The sequence below is a fragment of the Benincasa hispida genome, chromosome 8 (assembly GCF_027475165.1).
Source record: "Benincasa hispida cultivar pf3 chromosome 8, pf3_genome.v1.1, whole genome shotgun sequence".
NCBI classification, from domain to species: domain Eukaryota; kingdom Viridiplantae; phylum Streptophyta; class Magnoliopsida; order Cucurbitales; family Cucurbitaceae; genus Benincasa; species Benincasa hispida.
In genome coordinates this window covers 40,464,302-40,480,764 of record NC_143485.1, presented here as the reverse complement: position 1 = coordinate 40,480,764, position 16,463 = coordinate 40,464,302, and the positions used below count along the sequence as shown (strand labels likewise).

At 33.7% G+C, this 16,463-nt stretch overlaps 1 protein-coding gene across 1 annotated transcript; it reads right to left on the bottom strand.

Annotated features, from left to right (window-relative positions):
- Positions 1 to 7,482: 7,482 nt before the first annotated feature.
- On the bottom strand, positions 7,483 to 10,620 carry LOC120083511 (protein C2-DOMAIN ABA-RELATED 4-like). Its single transcript, XM_039039286.2, has 4 exons — positions 10,219 to 10,620; positions 8,662 to 8,757; positions 8,285 to 8,567; positions 7,483 to 7,688 (listed from the first exon to the last, which is right to left on the bottom strand). Exons 1-4 carry the CDS (start codon positions 10,396 to 10,398, stop codon positions 7,483 to 7,485), a joined length of 765 nt encoding a protein of 254 aa, XP_038895214.1. The 5' UTR covers positions 10,399 to 10,620.
- Between the last annotated feature and the right edge of the window lie 5,843 nt (positions 10,621 to 16,463).

Sequence of the window (16,463 nt, the reverse complement as noted above, 5' to 3'; positions counted from 1 at the left end):
CATTCATGTATTGTTATGTAGCTGTGATCAAGGAGCTTTGTGATGAGTCTGCAAATGTGTGTTACTCTTGTCCTTGATTAGTTGTATAGCATGCTGTAATTTATGTATTGTATGCATAACCGTATGTTTCTATTTTGATTGTAATTGTAAAGTTCATATACGATTGTAATTTGGAATGATCTTTCCGTTACTCATGGAAAACCTCGTGTTCGATTTCCTTCGATTGGTATCAGAGCTAGGTTGTTCTGATATTCTAAATTTCAATTCTGTTTTGAACTTCTTTTACAATCTTTGTAGGTTTCTGCATTTGTGTTTAATTGTTAAATGCTTTTGTGGATGGAGTTGATGAATGTTTTCGGGTTTAATTGCCTTTGGTTAAAGCTTTCTTCAATTGCAAAGTGTTAATTTGTAAGGTCCGCTATGTTTTTGGGCATAATTAACTTGTTATCGAGTCTGTAATTCAAAGAGTTTGAGTTAGTCGAGTCGTTTGTGATGAAGTTTCAAAGCATGGAGATGCGGTTCTCAACGAGGAAGAAGACCAAGAGTTAGTCGTATCGTGTAGCCTAAGGTAAACGATCGTTGGGATTTATCTAAGCGATCGTGTAGTATTTACTAAACGATCGTTTAGCTGGGGTAAATCATTTACTCTATTGCGTAGCGTGGGTTGCCCGATCGCGTAGGCACTGGAGGTAGACAATCGTAGTGGGAGCATATGATGCTCATCGTTTAGTAAAAGATGCGCGCTAGACGATCATGTAGTTAGCTGGCTTTATCGCTTAGTTACTACCTACACGATCATGCGATATACGATACGAAGGTGCTAGCTAAGCGATTGTGTAGGCGATGGTGCTTTGCCGCATCGTAATCGTTTAGACGATCGCGTGAGGCAGGCATTATGTAGAGCGCACTAAGCGATCGCATACCTCGGGCTTCATCGCATAGCAAAAGGTACACGATCGTTGCTAAACGATAGTTTAGCTCTGGGAGCGTTGGTAAACGATAGAGCAAATTGTTTGTTCTTTCGTGTAGACGATCTCGAGGAGTTTGGTACACGATGGTGGGAGACACATTCCTTCGCCCGAGCGATTCCAGACTCGATTCACCTTTTTGAACCAGAGACTCCTTGGTTTTGTAATAGTTAGCTTTAATTTTGTGGTTTTAAGGCATTCTACCCGGTTCATCAACATTTGTTTATTATACAGGTGATGTATGGTGTTTATATGGAAAAGTGTTTGACATATAGTTTAAAAACCCACCTTAGGTTGTGCAATCAATCATGCATCATATATTATAAATGTTATAATCGAGCATGAAGTAATTACATGAAAGCATGCGCATGCATCATGAAATATAAGAGTATATTTTGCATGCAGTGTGCATTATCATGTATCATCCTTTTATTTTAAGTGTTATAGTCTAAGGGTGAATGGAAACATGTTTTTTGCTTGTTTCATTGCTGTTTATAATCGTTATGAATGCCTTGCATGTCTTAGCTTAGCATTGTGGTTTTGGTTGTTTCCATTTATAAGTGTTATGAAGGAAAGTAGAACTCAAATCAATAAGAAAGAGTTACATGCGGACTTAGGGTGAACTCAAGTTTTTTAAAAGGGTTTTAAAATTGGATTGAGATAGACCTAAGTTCAAGTGATTCTAAAGAGTTTAGTAACCTAGATTAATCTTTTAAAATCGGTTTAATAGGATTAAATTGATTGGAATAAAAGATTAAATTTGTTTTAAATCTATCTATAAGCGACCTTTTGTCTAAGGTGGGTTCTGGTTAGGTTGGGGTTCTTAAGTTGACGGAAACGTAATACCCCTACCTGGGAACCTACCTGGAAAGGTGAATTAGATAGATTTTTAACAAACATGCGATGATTTGGTCAAAGACTCCATTACAGAGTTTAATGGATGATGATCAAAAGTTGTTTCACTTTCCAAGGTAAAAGTTACTCTTGGGTAAACCTAAAAGTCACTTAGGTAAAATCCTTAGCCATATTTTTTTCCTAAGTAAGTTAAACCCTAGGTTATAAAATACTCAGTGGAAGGAAGAGGCATATCTGATATGTCTATGATTCCACTCACGTTTCTCCCTGTATGTTCACACCGTGAGATTCATGCTTGGCCTCGTGGTGCCCTAGGAGCATCCCCCTTCCGATGGTATTTGCATGAGTCAATATCAAGGTGAACAGAGAGAGTGTTTATAGTAAATGGGTGGAGGGTGTGTGTCAACACGTCTTATGGTCTCTATAATTGGTTCACACCGTGAGATCATTCTATACTCCCTCGTGGCGCCCTAGGAGCGTCCCCCTTCTGATGGGTTTTTTCAGTTGGTCAAGATCAAGGTGAACTCCAGAAATGGATAGTGTTGCTTTAGGTTTTGCCTCAATTGGATTTTTATTTCTTCGTATTGGCTTTTGTTTGTGCTGTGGAGTGGTCGTGTTGTTCGAGCGTTCGAGGTTACTATGTTTGAGCGTTCGTGAGCAAGGAGCGTGGATACGAGTCTAAAAATGTTCGTAGCATTTTCCTTTTCATTTGTAGTTATCATGTTGTAATTTCTGTATTGATTGCATAACTGTATGTTTTGTTTACGACTGTAATTGTAATGTTCATACATGATTGATATTTGGAATGATCTATTCCGCTGCTCATGGAAATCCTCGTGTTCAATTTCCTTCAAGGGTTGGCTCAACAACACCAGCTCAATAAGCGTCCCATTTTAGGGGTAAGACTGGATAGATAGCTGAGGACATAGGGTGTAATAAAGAATTCACACCTACCCAATTTAGGGATAGGACAAAAGGTTATTCTCTTAAATACTGAATTCAGGTCTTGAACAAGGGGCCCCACCATCTCATTGGCCCAAGAGGGATCCAGTTTAGTGATTGAATCACAAACCAATTATTCATTAGAGGATCAGTGGAACTTAAGGACAAGATGTAATATCGGGGGTAAAACAACATATTGACCCAACTGTTATTACGAACAACCTATGAAGGGTTAACTTACTGATTATAGTTAAATCAAGTGAACACAAATATATCTATAGTGAGGAAAGTGCAACTATCGAGCTATAGCGGTGTGACTTGATAGTTAACGAATACTGATTAATTTGGTTTAAAGAGTTTCAGCCAATTAATCTTAAATCGTTGGAGCTCATGATTTGTAGGTTCATAAGGTCCCTCTTCTAGCTCGTAAAACATGAACACCTTGAATTATTAAATTGAGTGAATTTGGAATGATATCATTTTGAATTGTTCAAAGTGAATTTCAATTTGAAATGTTCAAATTAAAATTAGGGTTTGAATTTGAATAGTTCAAAATCAAATTAGGGTTTGTATAATTATATTCGATATAATTAATCAATATTTAATTTATCAAAATTAAATAAAATTAGAGAGTTTATAATATTTAAATATTGTTTAAATATTAATTACATAAATAGGATTCATGTTTTAAATTAGGTGTGTGATTAATTTAATATTTGATATGAAATTATTATTTAATTAATTAAAATTAAATTAATTTCTCACTTTATTTCAAATTTCAAAATTTGAAATTTTGATTTTGATTTTAATTAATTTTGAATTAATTGAAATTTAAAAAAATAAAAGGGAAAATGTAAAATGGAAAATTGGAAATAGAAAGTGGAAACACCCCACTTTTGTGAAGTAGGAGGTGTTTTCTCTCTAATTACACACCTTGCCCACTGAATTTTAGGTGATTGAAGTGTCAATGTTGCTGAACTTCAGTGCTTGCATGTGAATCAAATATAAAACCTCTTCAATTTGAAGATGTAATTCGAGTTTTGGCAGTTGGAAAAGTTCTTGCTGCAGTATTCTTCTTCTTGACAGAAACCCACTTTTTTCTTTCACAAATTCACTCCATTTTGGAGTTCCACCACTCAAATTTAAGGCTAAGAATAGTAGAGAAGATCTCTAGGTAGTTTACAGTTAAATTGGAGCTGAAATCACATGAAGTGCGGCTTGAAATTGGGAGAATTCATCAAAGGTATGTTGTTGAAAAACCCTCTTAAATTTTTGTTTAAGCATACTTTTAGAACTCAAATTAAATGTAATTAGAGTGCTTATTGATTCCGTTTGCTTCCGTTGCATGCTAGTACATCCCAACAACTAAGAGCTAGCTTTTCTACCCTAGGCTCATTGAAAAATCTTCTTGCTATCTTCGACAGTCTTAAGAGGAGAGAAAGGGTTGCACCATTTCGTATGTTAGCTGGCTAGTCGTAACAAAAAAAAAAAAAAAAGTGGACCAATCTAGTGGTTATGAGACCAGAGGAAACTGAAATGACAATTGGTAGCCTAAAGGTTAGTTGGGAGATAAGATCCAAGATTGCTTTGCCTTGAAACACAAATCAAAAGGCTGATAAAGGAAGGAACCAAGCTTTTTTATCTCCGATCTGAGTCTCATCTTTCGAAGGGTTTCATTTCGTTCTTATGCCACTCATTTGTAGCAGGGTTTTTGTATGTTTTAGATAAGTTATAAGCAAGAAAATAAGAGAAGAAAGAAGAAAAGAACAAATATTTCTCGTTCAACGAGTTTCAAAGAACAGATATTGTTAGCTTGGGAAAATCAATGTTTCATATCACATTCCATAATATAAAATAATATCTTCTTTCCCATTACTTGCAATACTATTTGACAGAAAAAAGAGTTGATTGAAAGGAGCTTACTCTCAGTTGTATATATATGTGCGTGTGTGTATGTTTAAAGTTTTACTAATTTGTAAATTTTCAAGTTTTTTTTTTTTTTTTTTAAAATTGTTATGTTATTTGTCTTTGTTTAAAGTTTGTAATAATATCATAGATCTTTGTATTTAACAGTTGAATTTTATGAGGTTTTAGTTATTATTCATGTGTTGTAGATAACTTTACATATTTTAAATTAAAAAGAAAAAAATTATAACCCGACAACCTAACTCAACCAACCGAATCCGAAATTTATGGATTGGGTTAGAGACTTTATTTGGGTCATTTAGGTTGCCAACCCAACTAACCTGAACTTTTGAGTTGGTCCAAAAAATACCCGTACACCTCTATTTAGATTCGGTAGTTTTTTTTTCCTTTTTTTTTTGCCTTTATAAATTAAATCCCAAACACTATTTTCATCGGTTAGTTATTTATTTTATTTTTTTCATCTTTTTAAGAGCATTAAAAAAGAAACCAAGTTCAAAAATTAAAAACAAAACTAGATTCTAAAAAGGGATAACAACACACAAAGCCTTAATAAAAAAAGGTTCTATATTTTTTTTTTGTCCAGTTTTACTATTATTTTAAAAAATGTCCAAATGGCTTCTTAATTACACAAAAATTAAGGTCCATTTACGTTTTTGTCCTCAGCCTATAATCAATTATACATATTTTTGAAAATGAAACTAAAAATTCCCTTGATTCACATAAAGATTTATTTTAACCATTTTTTTTTTCAAAATCCACAACTCATTCTCTATCTATCCTTCTTCTCTCTATCTCTGGTTCTCTCCACCTTCACAGCAGTCCACTAGCGACCACATTGGACGACGAACGACAGACTCAAGACAGAGGAACGAGAATAGTAGACTCGGAGCAGATGAATGGCAATGGCTGGCTCGGAGAGAACGAATGGCAGACTTTGAACGGATGGTGCAACTATAAATAGACTCGCTACTATGGGAGGGCGGTACACTCCACTCTCTCAGGAGCAAATGACAAATGATGGATGACAAACGATGAGCGATTGAATCGGGTTCCTTTTGAGCGGACAGACGACTCTGAGCGGACTCGTTTTCCAGATTGCTCCTCTTTGCAATCGAGTTCCTTCTCGTCATGGTTTCGTTTGTGATGACGACAATGGTAGATTTCACAAAGAAGAAAAATAGACAAAGATGGGGGAGGGTTCGTGCGCATGCAAACTTATGAGCTTTTTTCCTATTTGTTTTATATATATCGTAACATATGTACTTTTTCTCTATTTTTTTTTTTATCGCTTTTATAAGAAATTTGATATATACTGTGATATATGTATTTGTTTATTTGATATAAGTGAAAGTTTTTTTAGACTTATTTTGATTGTTGGAATTTCTAACAACTTAAATGGTATATATGATATACATATTGTGATGTAAATTATGATATATTGTGATTTATGTCGAACAATAAGTCAATATGAGATTTATATATCGTAGTATATTTCATATATGTGATTTATGTCAAGCATTGAGTCAATCTTTAATTTATAAATTGTAGTAGGTTAGAATATTTTCAAATACTTAATAAAATACTCTAAAGTATATTTAAATAACCATGTATCCGTCAGAAAAACTAATACGTTGATACGTGAAACCAATGTAAATAAAAAATAAATTTTCATTAAATACATTTTCTCCCTCCAATTAACCAAAGGAATAAAATCTCAACAAATAAATGCATTTTCTCTCTCCAACATTAAGGATGCTTCGTAAATATGAACAATTTTTTCCAATGCTACCTCTCTCCAGTCGTCCACCACATTCAAGGGTATTTTACTCCGAAAAATTCATTAAATCTTATATACGAAAATATAAAAAAGTTTAGACATTAATGAAACTAAGTTTTGAAAATGGATTAAACTTGCTTTTGCCTTTAAAAATTGGTTAATAATTCAAATGTTTAGTTAGAAAATAATCTAAAAACCATGATGTAACAAAGTTATGAGAAAAAAAACCTAAAAAAAATGGTTTAATTTTTTTTTTTAAAAATCAAATAGTTACCAAATAGGCCTAAACTGTATCAAAATGATTCAACTATATATAGTCAGGTTGCACAAGCAACAACTTGGTAATTAAGTTGATACGAACATGTTTGGAGAGTGATTTTACAATGATTAAAATCACACTCGTTATGCTCAAAACTAGCTAGCTAGAAAAGTACACTTTTATCCATACAAAATCAAATTTGATTGTGTGAAAATTGTGTTTTAAAAGTGTACATTTAAACACCAAATTAGTTTTAAAGGATTAAAATACATTTAAAAGTGATTTAAAACGAGTGAAAAATGATTTTAACCATTTCTAAATCTGAACATGAGTAAGTTGACCGAGTGGGTGATACCCAACTAAACTAAAGTCATCACGAAGGTATATAAGAGACAATAAACCACTTTTGTGCTAGTCGATCATAGCTCGATTATGTGACAAGTAATCAATTACTTTAGGTGTGTTGTCACTTAGTGAACAAGATGAGAAGTCAACGAACTTGAGTTAGAAGTGACTCATATGTATATCCTAACGTTCAACACAAATTTAATAGGGGTACACAAAATCAATCCAAGTATAGTTCAATTAATTAAAGGTATATGTTTTCGACCAAGAAGTTAGAGGACGGTCGAAATTTTCCAAAAAAACAAAAAAGAAAACACACAAAAAAGTCATGTTCAACGTTGGTATGCAAGCAACCGATGTGATATTCATACCAAATTTAAGCCTAAATGTATATATAATGGCAACACGCTTCATTTCTTATATAGACAACGTTGAAGAAGAAGTTTAGACTTGAAGCGATTTACATAATGAAATATGCCTGGTAAACGCCACACGGGTGTCCAAAGCTTCTTTGTTTTTGCAGGTAACCTCTCAAAACGCTCCACATCCGTACTACTTTGAATCGAATCGTTGCCTCTCACTTCCAACCATGTCGACGTGCTCGTGATCAACGCAACTATATCATGTTCGTCCAAAATCACCCAACAACAAATATACATGTCGTTCATAAGTTTAAAAATTAGTCAACAACATCACTAGCTATATTCTCATATATTTTTTTAATTAAAACAAATTTCAAACCATTTTTATTATTAATATTACTCATTATCTAAAAAGCTCCATATCATTTTATCTTATCACATACATCAGCAACAAAATCATTCACATAAAAGTCGAATAAAATCAAAACTCATGCAATTATATACGACGCATATTCTTTCATACTTTGTCCCATTAGATATGGCTTTTACCATTGCGGGAGGGAGAGAATTAATGTATAAATGTAGTAACGGTTAGAAAATCAAACCAATCCATCAAAATGACATGAAATTTAGAGAAGGGCTTTCCATGATTTTACATGGTATATCATGGGAATTTATGGGTCTCAACAGCCATAGTGATGGGGTTGAATTCCTTATGCAATAAAAGAAAATGAGAGTTACATAGAATATTTGAATTAACAAAACAAGGGGACCAAATGAAAATGGATCCCATTGAAGAAGAAAAATAGTGTGTTTTTTAATGAATACTTTGTTAAGGCATTTTACAAACCTTTAGAACCAGGAAGATCAATCCATTGCAATTGAATTTCGACTTCACCACATTCAACATTGCGCAAGCGTAGGCAAATGTTTTGAACAACTTTGCCATCTTCCAACACAATGGCACTCTCTTCGGCTAGGCAATTTTGCCTACTTGGTTGCACTCTTGACACTATTGTTCCACTTGGTAATCCTGACAAATCCATTTTCAATGCTTCGATGTATGGCGTGATATCGAACTCTGCATCACCCATTTTGTCGTCCATACTAAATGTGTCGTGGTCGTACACTGTCTATGATATTCAAAGTATCGATATAATTAAATTTAGTGTAACATATCCAGTTAAGCTTTTATAATTGGTATGGACTAAGTAAAAGTATGTATACCAGCTTGACCAAAGCATTGGGATCTGTAACAGATAGAGTAAGATCTTCGTTCCATTCTGGATTAATATCCTTCTTAATCACTCGAGTCTTCAATTTCTACCGACGAAAAAAATAAAATAGCAATTAGGAAGAGAACAAAAGAACATGCTATGTTGAAATTTGCAATAACATATAGTCTTATATTAAAATAACTATGTTAAAAACATAATATTAGTGTGCCATCTATAACAATTTCGTTTTTAATTTCTTATTTCTCTACTAATATTTTCTTTATTACTAAAAAATATATTTGAATTTTTCTTATTCCAAAAACAAAAACTACGACATTATTTACCATTAATTTGATTTTTTATTTTTGACAATTAAGTCTATCTATTATTTTTTATGTCTTGTTTAATTTTATGAGAATTTTCAAAATGAAAGTTAAACTTTAAAAATAAAAACAATAGTTTAAAAAAAACTATGTTTTTTAAAATTGGTTAAGAAATCGAATGTCTAGATATTAAATATGAAAATCATAAGTAATAAATTATAACAAAATAATCACAATTCTCAAAAAAAAAAAAAAAAAAAATCGAATATTTACTAAAGGATGCCTACATTTATTTCTTTTAGTTTCGATATTTAACTTGAATTTTATAAATATAAAAAATCAAATTATTATCAGAGCATACAATTTTCCTTCTCATTTTATAAAATTTGGGAATGTAAACTTTGTCTCTTTTGTTACAAGTTCATTCCTCCAACATGAGAAGAAATCTAGATATATCTCTCATCCATATAAAGAAATGGTCAAATATGTGCTATCCGATTGAATCATATTGTAATTAAAACATAATTAACTTAAAACCATGTTTCTATTTTTAATGTAAAATATTCAAATTTTCACATCTGCATTTCTTTAATATTGAATCCAAAGAAATAAAAAATAAAAAAATAATGTCAGAATTCAAACAATTATAACGATCAGAAAAAGAGAGAGAGATAAATATAATGTTAGATTTTTTTTTTTTTTTCTCTTTGAAAAAATATAAGGTTGAAATTTAGGCTTTATTTAAGATTAATGTAACTTTTAAAATAATTACTAACAACTGTACTTTTAAAAAATTAGTTGTGAAAATAAATAAAATAGTGTTTAATAAATTTCAGCTTAAAACATTTGATTTTAGATATAATAATTAAAATAGACTAATAATTAACTTTTTTTTAAATTTTTTGGTAATTTAAAATTTTAAATAATTGTTTATTATGATAAATTTTATTTGTTATAAGTTAATTTTTAAATATTAAAGAAAATAGCTTTGTTTAAGAAAAAAATCAATATGGTATATTTTTTTTAAAAAAAATGATGCATTTAATACATAAAAGAATAAAAAAATAAATTTGATTACGTGAGAAATAGATAAATATATAAAATAAATCTTAACGAGTAGAAATTAACTTATTTTTAAAAGTGATGCGATTATATTTAATTTAAAGGAATGACTTTTTGAGAGAGCTAACCAATATCAAACATAGTGTTAAACGAGAAGAATTAAATTAAAGTAATTAATTAACCTGTTTGGACATTTTAACAACAATGTAAGGATCGCTGCTGCGAACGTCGCGAACGGCGAGGTTGACGCCGCGAATGATCCGAATCCGAAGAAGACCCAATAAACTTTCCATTAATGACGACGAACAACGCCCTCCACCACCGCCACTGCTGCTCTCTGGACTTTTTGGTGAATCCCCCATCTCTCTCTCTCTTTATATAATATCAAATAATATAAAACTTTTCTCTCTCCCCTTCTCTTTTTTTGTTTTTTTGTTTTTTTAATTTCCAACTCAAATTATAAAACAAACTAGTTGAGAAGGTTTCCGGTCACCAGCTCGCCTTCAATTTTGTAGGAAACAAAAAAGAAAAAGAAAACCACTAATTCCCCTTTCTCCAAAATTTCCAATGATGGGGTTTTGTTTTTATTTTTACTGTTGTTGGGGAGAAAAATGAGAAAAAGAAAAAATTGAAGGTGAGGGGAGAGAGACGAGGTTGGGAGGGCTGGAGATGGAGAGTAAGTAGGTTTCAGATGACCGGGAGATCCGGTTGCCAGACTAGGAAATTATTGGATACCATTTATTTAAGGGTTGTTTTTTTGTGGAGCTTGACTCCAGCTTCATCAATTTTCAGCCGTAAATTTCTTTTTTTTCTTGGGCATTTTTTTTTTGTTTTGGTGTTTGTTTTGTTTTGTTTTTTAATGCCTATAGCGTTTTGCATGCATATCCAAGTTGTTCCAAATTTTATGGGTGATAATCTAAAAAGTAAGTCTTTTGTTTAATAATAATGTGTAATCGATCGTAGTTATTACGTGAGACCCCATCCTCTTTTTTACTAACACAATATTTATCCAAACGTAATCTATCAATGGTAAAGTAAAAGGTGGACTCCAGTTGATTTCACTTGTTGTTCTTTACCTATATTCCACAATCGTAATGAATTGTGGGGCCTACCTCCAAATTTGTAATCAAACACGAAATCTAATTGAGTAATTGAGGATATTCAGTCTAATTGTGTTTGAAAATTACATTGGACCCACTACCTATACTGTTACAGATATTATTACTATAACAGTATGAGAATTATGAATCTATCTCATTTTGTTACCTTTACCTCTACTTTTACTGTTACTATTATCGTTGTGGTCAAATAGTAATGGTATTAGTAAATTTAATAGATTTGTAATTCTAAGTAAATGCGAAAAAAAAATAATCCAATTACACTTGCGATTGATCTATCAATGGAATTTCATTATGGTTACCCCACTTTTCACTACGATTTGGTAAACATGGCCTCACTTTCATCATTTGTCCCCAATGAATTTTCTATCACAATTATATTAGAGTATAGTAAACACAATAATAATAATAATAATAATAATAATAATAATAATAATAAACTCATTCTATTTGCAATTGAGGCTTATTACAATTTATATATGAATGCAAACTCATTACGATTATGACAATTTTAATCATGAATCAGAAAATGTGACCCTGAATGTGTGGAATCCTACATAATCGAAAACATAAATACTAGAAATTTTAAATGATTGAGTTTGTTGATTTTTTTTTAAAAATAATGTTTTTTTAATATATAATGACAAAAATAGGGTTGGAGGGAAAGTATTCCCAAAAATAGGTTTTTAAATCGTGTACCGGGTACACGATTAGCTCTAAATCGTGTATCGATTACATGAGTCCCTGTCCATCTGGCACACGCAGTCTACCGTGGAAGTCATGCAGGGTTGACTGAGGAAATCGTGTACCCGGTATAGGATTACCTTAAGTCGTGTATCCGGTACACGACTTCCTCTCCATTAAATTACCGCCCGCCCCTTCTTCTTCCTCACCGAGACCTTCTGCCCTTCTTCTTCCTCACCGAGACCTTCAAACCGACCTTGCTCCAATTTTCTTTTTGCCTTCCGAAAATTCTGAAATCTTGCTTCTTTTGCTCGATTTTCCTCACCGAGTCCGAAATCTTGCTTCTTTCCTCACCAAGTCGATTTTCCTCACCGAGTCCGAAAATTCCAAAATCTTGCTTCTTTTGGTTGATTTACCCGGTACTTATATTTTTCATGTAATTGTATATTTTATGTATTTGTATTCCTTATGTATTTATATTTTTCATGTAATTGTATATTTTATGTACTTGTATTCTTTATGTACTTATAATTTTCTTGTAATTGTATATTTTATGTACTTGTATTCTTTATGTACTTATAATGAATTTATGTAATAAATTTATTTTATGTAATTGTATCTTTTTATGTACTTTTTATGTATCTTTTATGTCATGGATTTTATTATGTAATGTAATTTGAACTTTTTAGGTAATGGAGTCTGGTCCTTCTCATCCTGTACAATTGTACCAACAAAATACGCATCGTTCACAGACAGTATGAGATAGTTCTTCTACTGTAGTATTGAGTTGTCAGAGAAGGGAGGCGACTGCACAGCATACTATCCCATTTGATCACCGCATTATTCCATATGTTTAGCAGGCAGGTTTTCTTGGCGTTGCACAAATTGGTTTCATCCAGCTTGATTGGCACCTTATTACTGCTCTATTGTGCGCTGGAGACCAGAAACCCACATAGTTCACCTGCCTTATGGGGAGTGTACGATTACACTGTAGGATGTTGCCATACAATTGGAGTTACGAGTGGACGGGCAACCATTGACGGGTTCACTACAGTATGACTGGAAGAACGTTTGTGAAGAGCTCTTAGGCGTTCTACCGGAGGATCTGAAGGGATCAAGATTGAGTATCCCTTGGTTGGCATCTCAGTTTTCAGAATCACCTCCCGATGCTCACGACATCAGCGTACGTAGGTACGCACGAGCATACATCCTGCAGATTATTGGAGGATTTTTATTTAGTACAAGTCAAATACTCTGGTGCATCTCATGTTCCTCCCACTATTGTCTGATTTCGAGCACACTGGTACGTACTCGTGGGGTGGTGCATGTCTTGCATGGTTGTATAGAGAAATTTGTCGGGCTTCCAATGCACAAGCGTTGGAAATAGCAGGGCTACCGATACTATTACAAGTATGGGTTATGATCGATTTTCAATTATAGCACCATAAGTCCAACTACAGTCCCCAGATCATCGTCCATTTACTGCCAGGTATTATTTCATGTATATATTATTTCGTTACCATTTTATGTAAGAATATAAATTAATTGTATTTTTTATAATTTTAGATGGAGTGGTGTATTAGCTGCCTCTGAACAGTCAGCAAATATGTTGCTTGTGTATAGAAAAATATTCGACATGCTGATGCACAATCAGGTAGTAAATATGTATATAAATGAATATTTAAAACATTTTATATGTATACTTATTATTTTTTTTTGTCAGATTATTTGGACGTCATATACACAGATTTGGTCATTCTTACCTGATTATTGTCGTGATGGTGAAGACATCTGGTTGACCGTTAGCCCTCTTATATGCTTCCATATAGTAGAGTGGCATCATCTAGATCATGTGTTGAGACAGTTCGATATGCGACAAACGATACCTTCATTGTCCTATACACTCCCAGCACTACACCATATCGATTTAAGAGGTAAGCACGACCAAGACTAGCGTCGAATCCATGCGGAATATTTATCCTACTGATATGAACGATATGATCATTGTGCACAGGGAGAATTAACAAATGGGCCAGTTGTATCAGACGATTACTTTCCCTGGTACAATACAATCACAAGGTGATTTATCACACCTGACGGTGCTTACTATTACTGCATAGTGAGAGATTTAAAATCAGACATTTTCCATATATATGATATGGATATTATTTAATATTTATTTTTTTTATTGTACAGAATAATTTTATCGGCGATGTTCAACAATATTTAGTGCAGAACAACTTACCAGAATTGGTTCAATGTGTCAGCAAACATTGGTCAACATAGAAGGTATTATTCAACAAACAAGATGACTCAATGTTGCTGACACTGATCGAAGACGTATTCGATAATGACAATAGGGTGAACCTAATTTAGAGGAATACGAAGACAACTCCATGAGAGGTAAGGGCCAGGGGGGTCGTTTTTAAATCCCACATTGTATCATTTTCAAATTGTAAATTAAAGAACTAATTGTAAATATTCTTTAATATCATGGTATTCTTTTTTAATATGAATGCAAGATGTTTTCATTGTAGATTAAATATATAATTAAGTTTAATAATGAAGGAATTTGTTGACCTATTCATAAAGTTTTAATATTGTTGTACATCTACAATTTTTAAAAAAATAGTCAACAAACTTTTAAAAAAAAGAAAAAAAAATAAGCAAATCGTGGACCTGGTCCACGAGTTTCCGTCTGACCGGTCAACCAGTCAGCCGACGTGGTACTGACTATCAAGGAAGAACAAATTGCCTCGTCAGCAGATGACAATGAGCCATGTAGAAGCTGATATGAATGCTCTTGCTGGTGTATATGCTCTCACTGTTGTGTATGCTCTCGCTGTTGTATATGCTCTCGCTAGTATCGCTGGTGTTGCTGGTGTGTATGCTATCGCTGGTATCGCTGGTGTCACTGATGTGTATGCTCTCGCTGGTGCCGCTGGTGTGTATGCTCTCGCTGGTATCACTGGTGTGTATGCTCTCGCTGGTCTTGTTGGTGTGTATACTCTCGTTGATGCTAATGTATATGCTATCCTAACAACCTCTGCCATATAATTATTCTCTACCAGCTGTACAGAAGATTCGTTAGTTATTTTTTGTCCTTATTCTAAAACCTAATTGTATTTATCTATACATCACTACCCTGTATTAAATGTGGGGAAAAGATTTAATATACGAAATCAAATATATTGAAAAGGGAAGAGAAATTGCTCTCCCAGATCTTCATCTTCTGCTACAACTTTTTCTTCTTCAATCTTAGCTCATACAGCTGCTCGACTTGGTATCAGAGCACTAGGTAAGCTATGGAAAATTAACCTTCTACAAACTTTTTCTCACCTATTTTTTTTGGAGCTGTCAGCAGTGGAATCATCATAGGTCCTCCCCTAAATCAACTTCTCAACCAATTGACATCCATCAAAATGGATAGGTCGAACTTCTTGCTTTGGCAGAATTTTGCGTGGCCAATTCTAAGAAGCTACAGATTGGAAGGTTATCTAACTAGGGAAACTCCTTGCCCAGATCGTTTTATTCAAGTTCCAACCAGTGGTCGATCCGGTGAAAGCTCTAGTGCAGATCCAACCACTGTCTCAGTCCCTGATGTCGAAATGCGATCAAATCCAGCTTTTGATGCTTGGATAGCAGTGGATCAGCTTCTTTTGGGCTAGCTTTATAACTCAATGAACCAGAAGATAGCAACACAAGTGATGGGTTTTCAAACTTCCAAAGAACTCTGGGAAACAATCCAAGAGTTGGTTGGAGTCCAATCCAGAACTAAAACAGATTACCTCAAAAGAATGTTTCAGCAAACTCGCAAAGGCGCATTGAAAATGAGTGAGTACCTTGCTATGATGAAACGTTTTCCTGATGGTCTTGCCCTTGCAGGTTCCCCTGTCTCCTCATCTGATCTGACTTCACAAGTGTTAGCTGGTCTTGATGAAGAGTATAACTCAGTTGTAGTAGAAATCCAAAGCAAAGGAATAACACGTTAGTCTGATCTGCAATCTGACCTGCTATCATATGAGAAATGGCTTGATTATCAACTTACTGTCAAGATAAGAATTACCGGAATAGCTAATATCTCACTCTCACCCAGCCCACCCTCAGCCAACATTGTGCATAATCAGTTCAATCCTTCAGCACACACCCCTCGAAACTCTTCTAGATATACACAACCACCAAATTTTAGGGGTGGAGGAGGTGGCAACAGGGGTCGTGGTCGTTGGAATAATGCATCCACAACTAGACCAACCTGCCAAACTTGTGGAAAACTTGGGCATACAGTTGATGTTTGCTACTTTAGATACAACAAGGAGTTCAACAACTCCAGAAAAACTCACAACCGTATTGAATCTACTCAACTCCCACCAAATTGATGTCAAGAACAGAACACCTCTGTTCTTCTTACTCCTTCAGTTGTAGCTTCACCTGAGTCAGTTACTGACCCCAACTGGTATGTAGACAGTGGGGCCATCCTCACACATCACCAGCAATCCAGGCTTCCTCCAATCCTCATCTGCCTATACAGGTAATGAAAAAGTAGTGGTTGGAAATGGTAAATCCGTTCCTATATCTCACTATGGACATACAAATATACCTACTAGTTCTGGTATTCTGTCATTATT

Excerpts from the sequence above, each read along its gene's own strand:
- LOC120083511 (XM_039039286.2), bottom strand. The coding sequence starts at position 10,398 with ATGGGGGATTCACCAAAAAGTCCAGAGAGCAGCAGTGGCGGTGGTGGA. Across the intron at positions 8,758-10,218 it reads TTGTTAAAATGTCCAAACAG|AAATTGAAGACTCGAGTGAT; the intron begins GTTAATTAATTA and ends TTTCGTCGGTAG. Across the intron at positions 7,689-8,284 it reads TGATCTTCCTGGTTCTAAAG|TTGCGTTGATCACGAGCACG; the intron begins GTTTGTAAAATG and ends AACATGATATAG.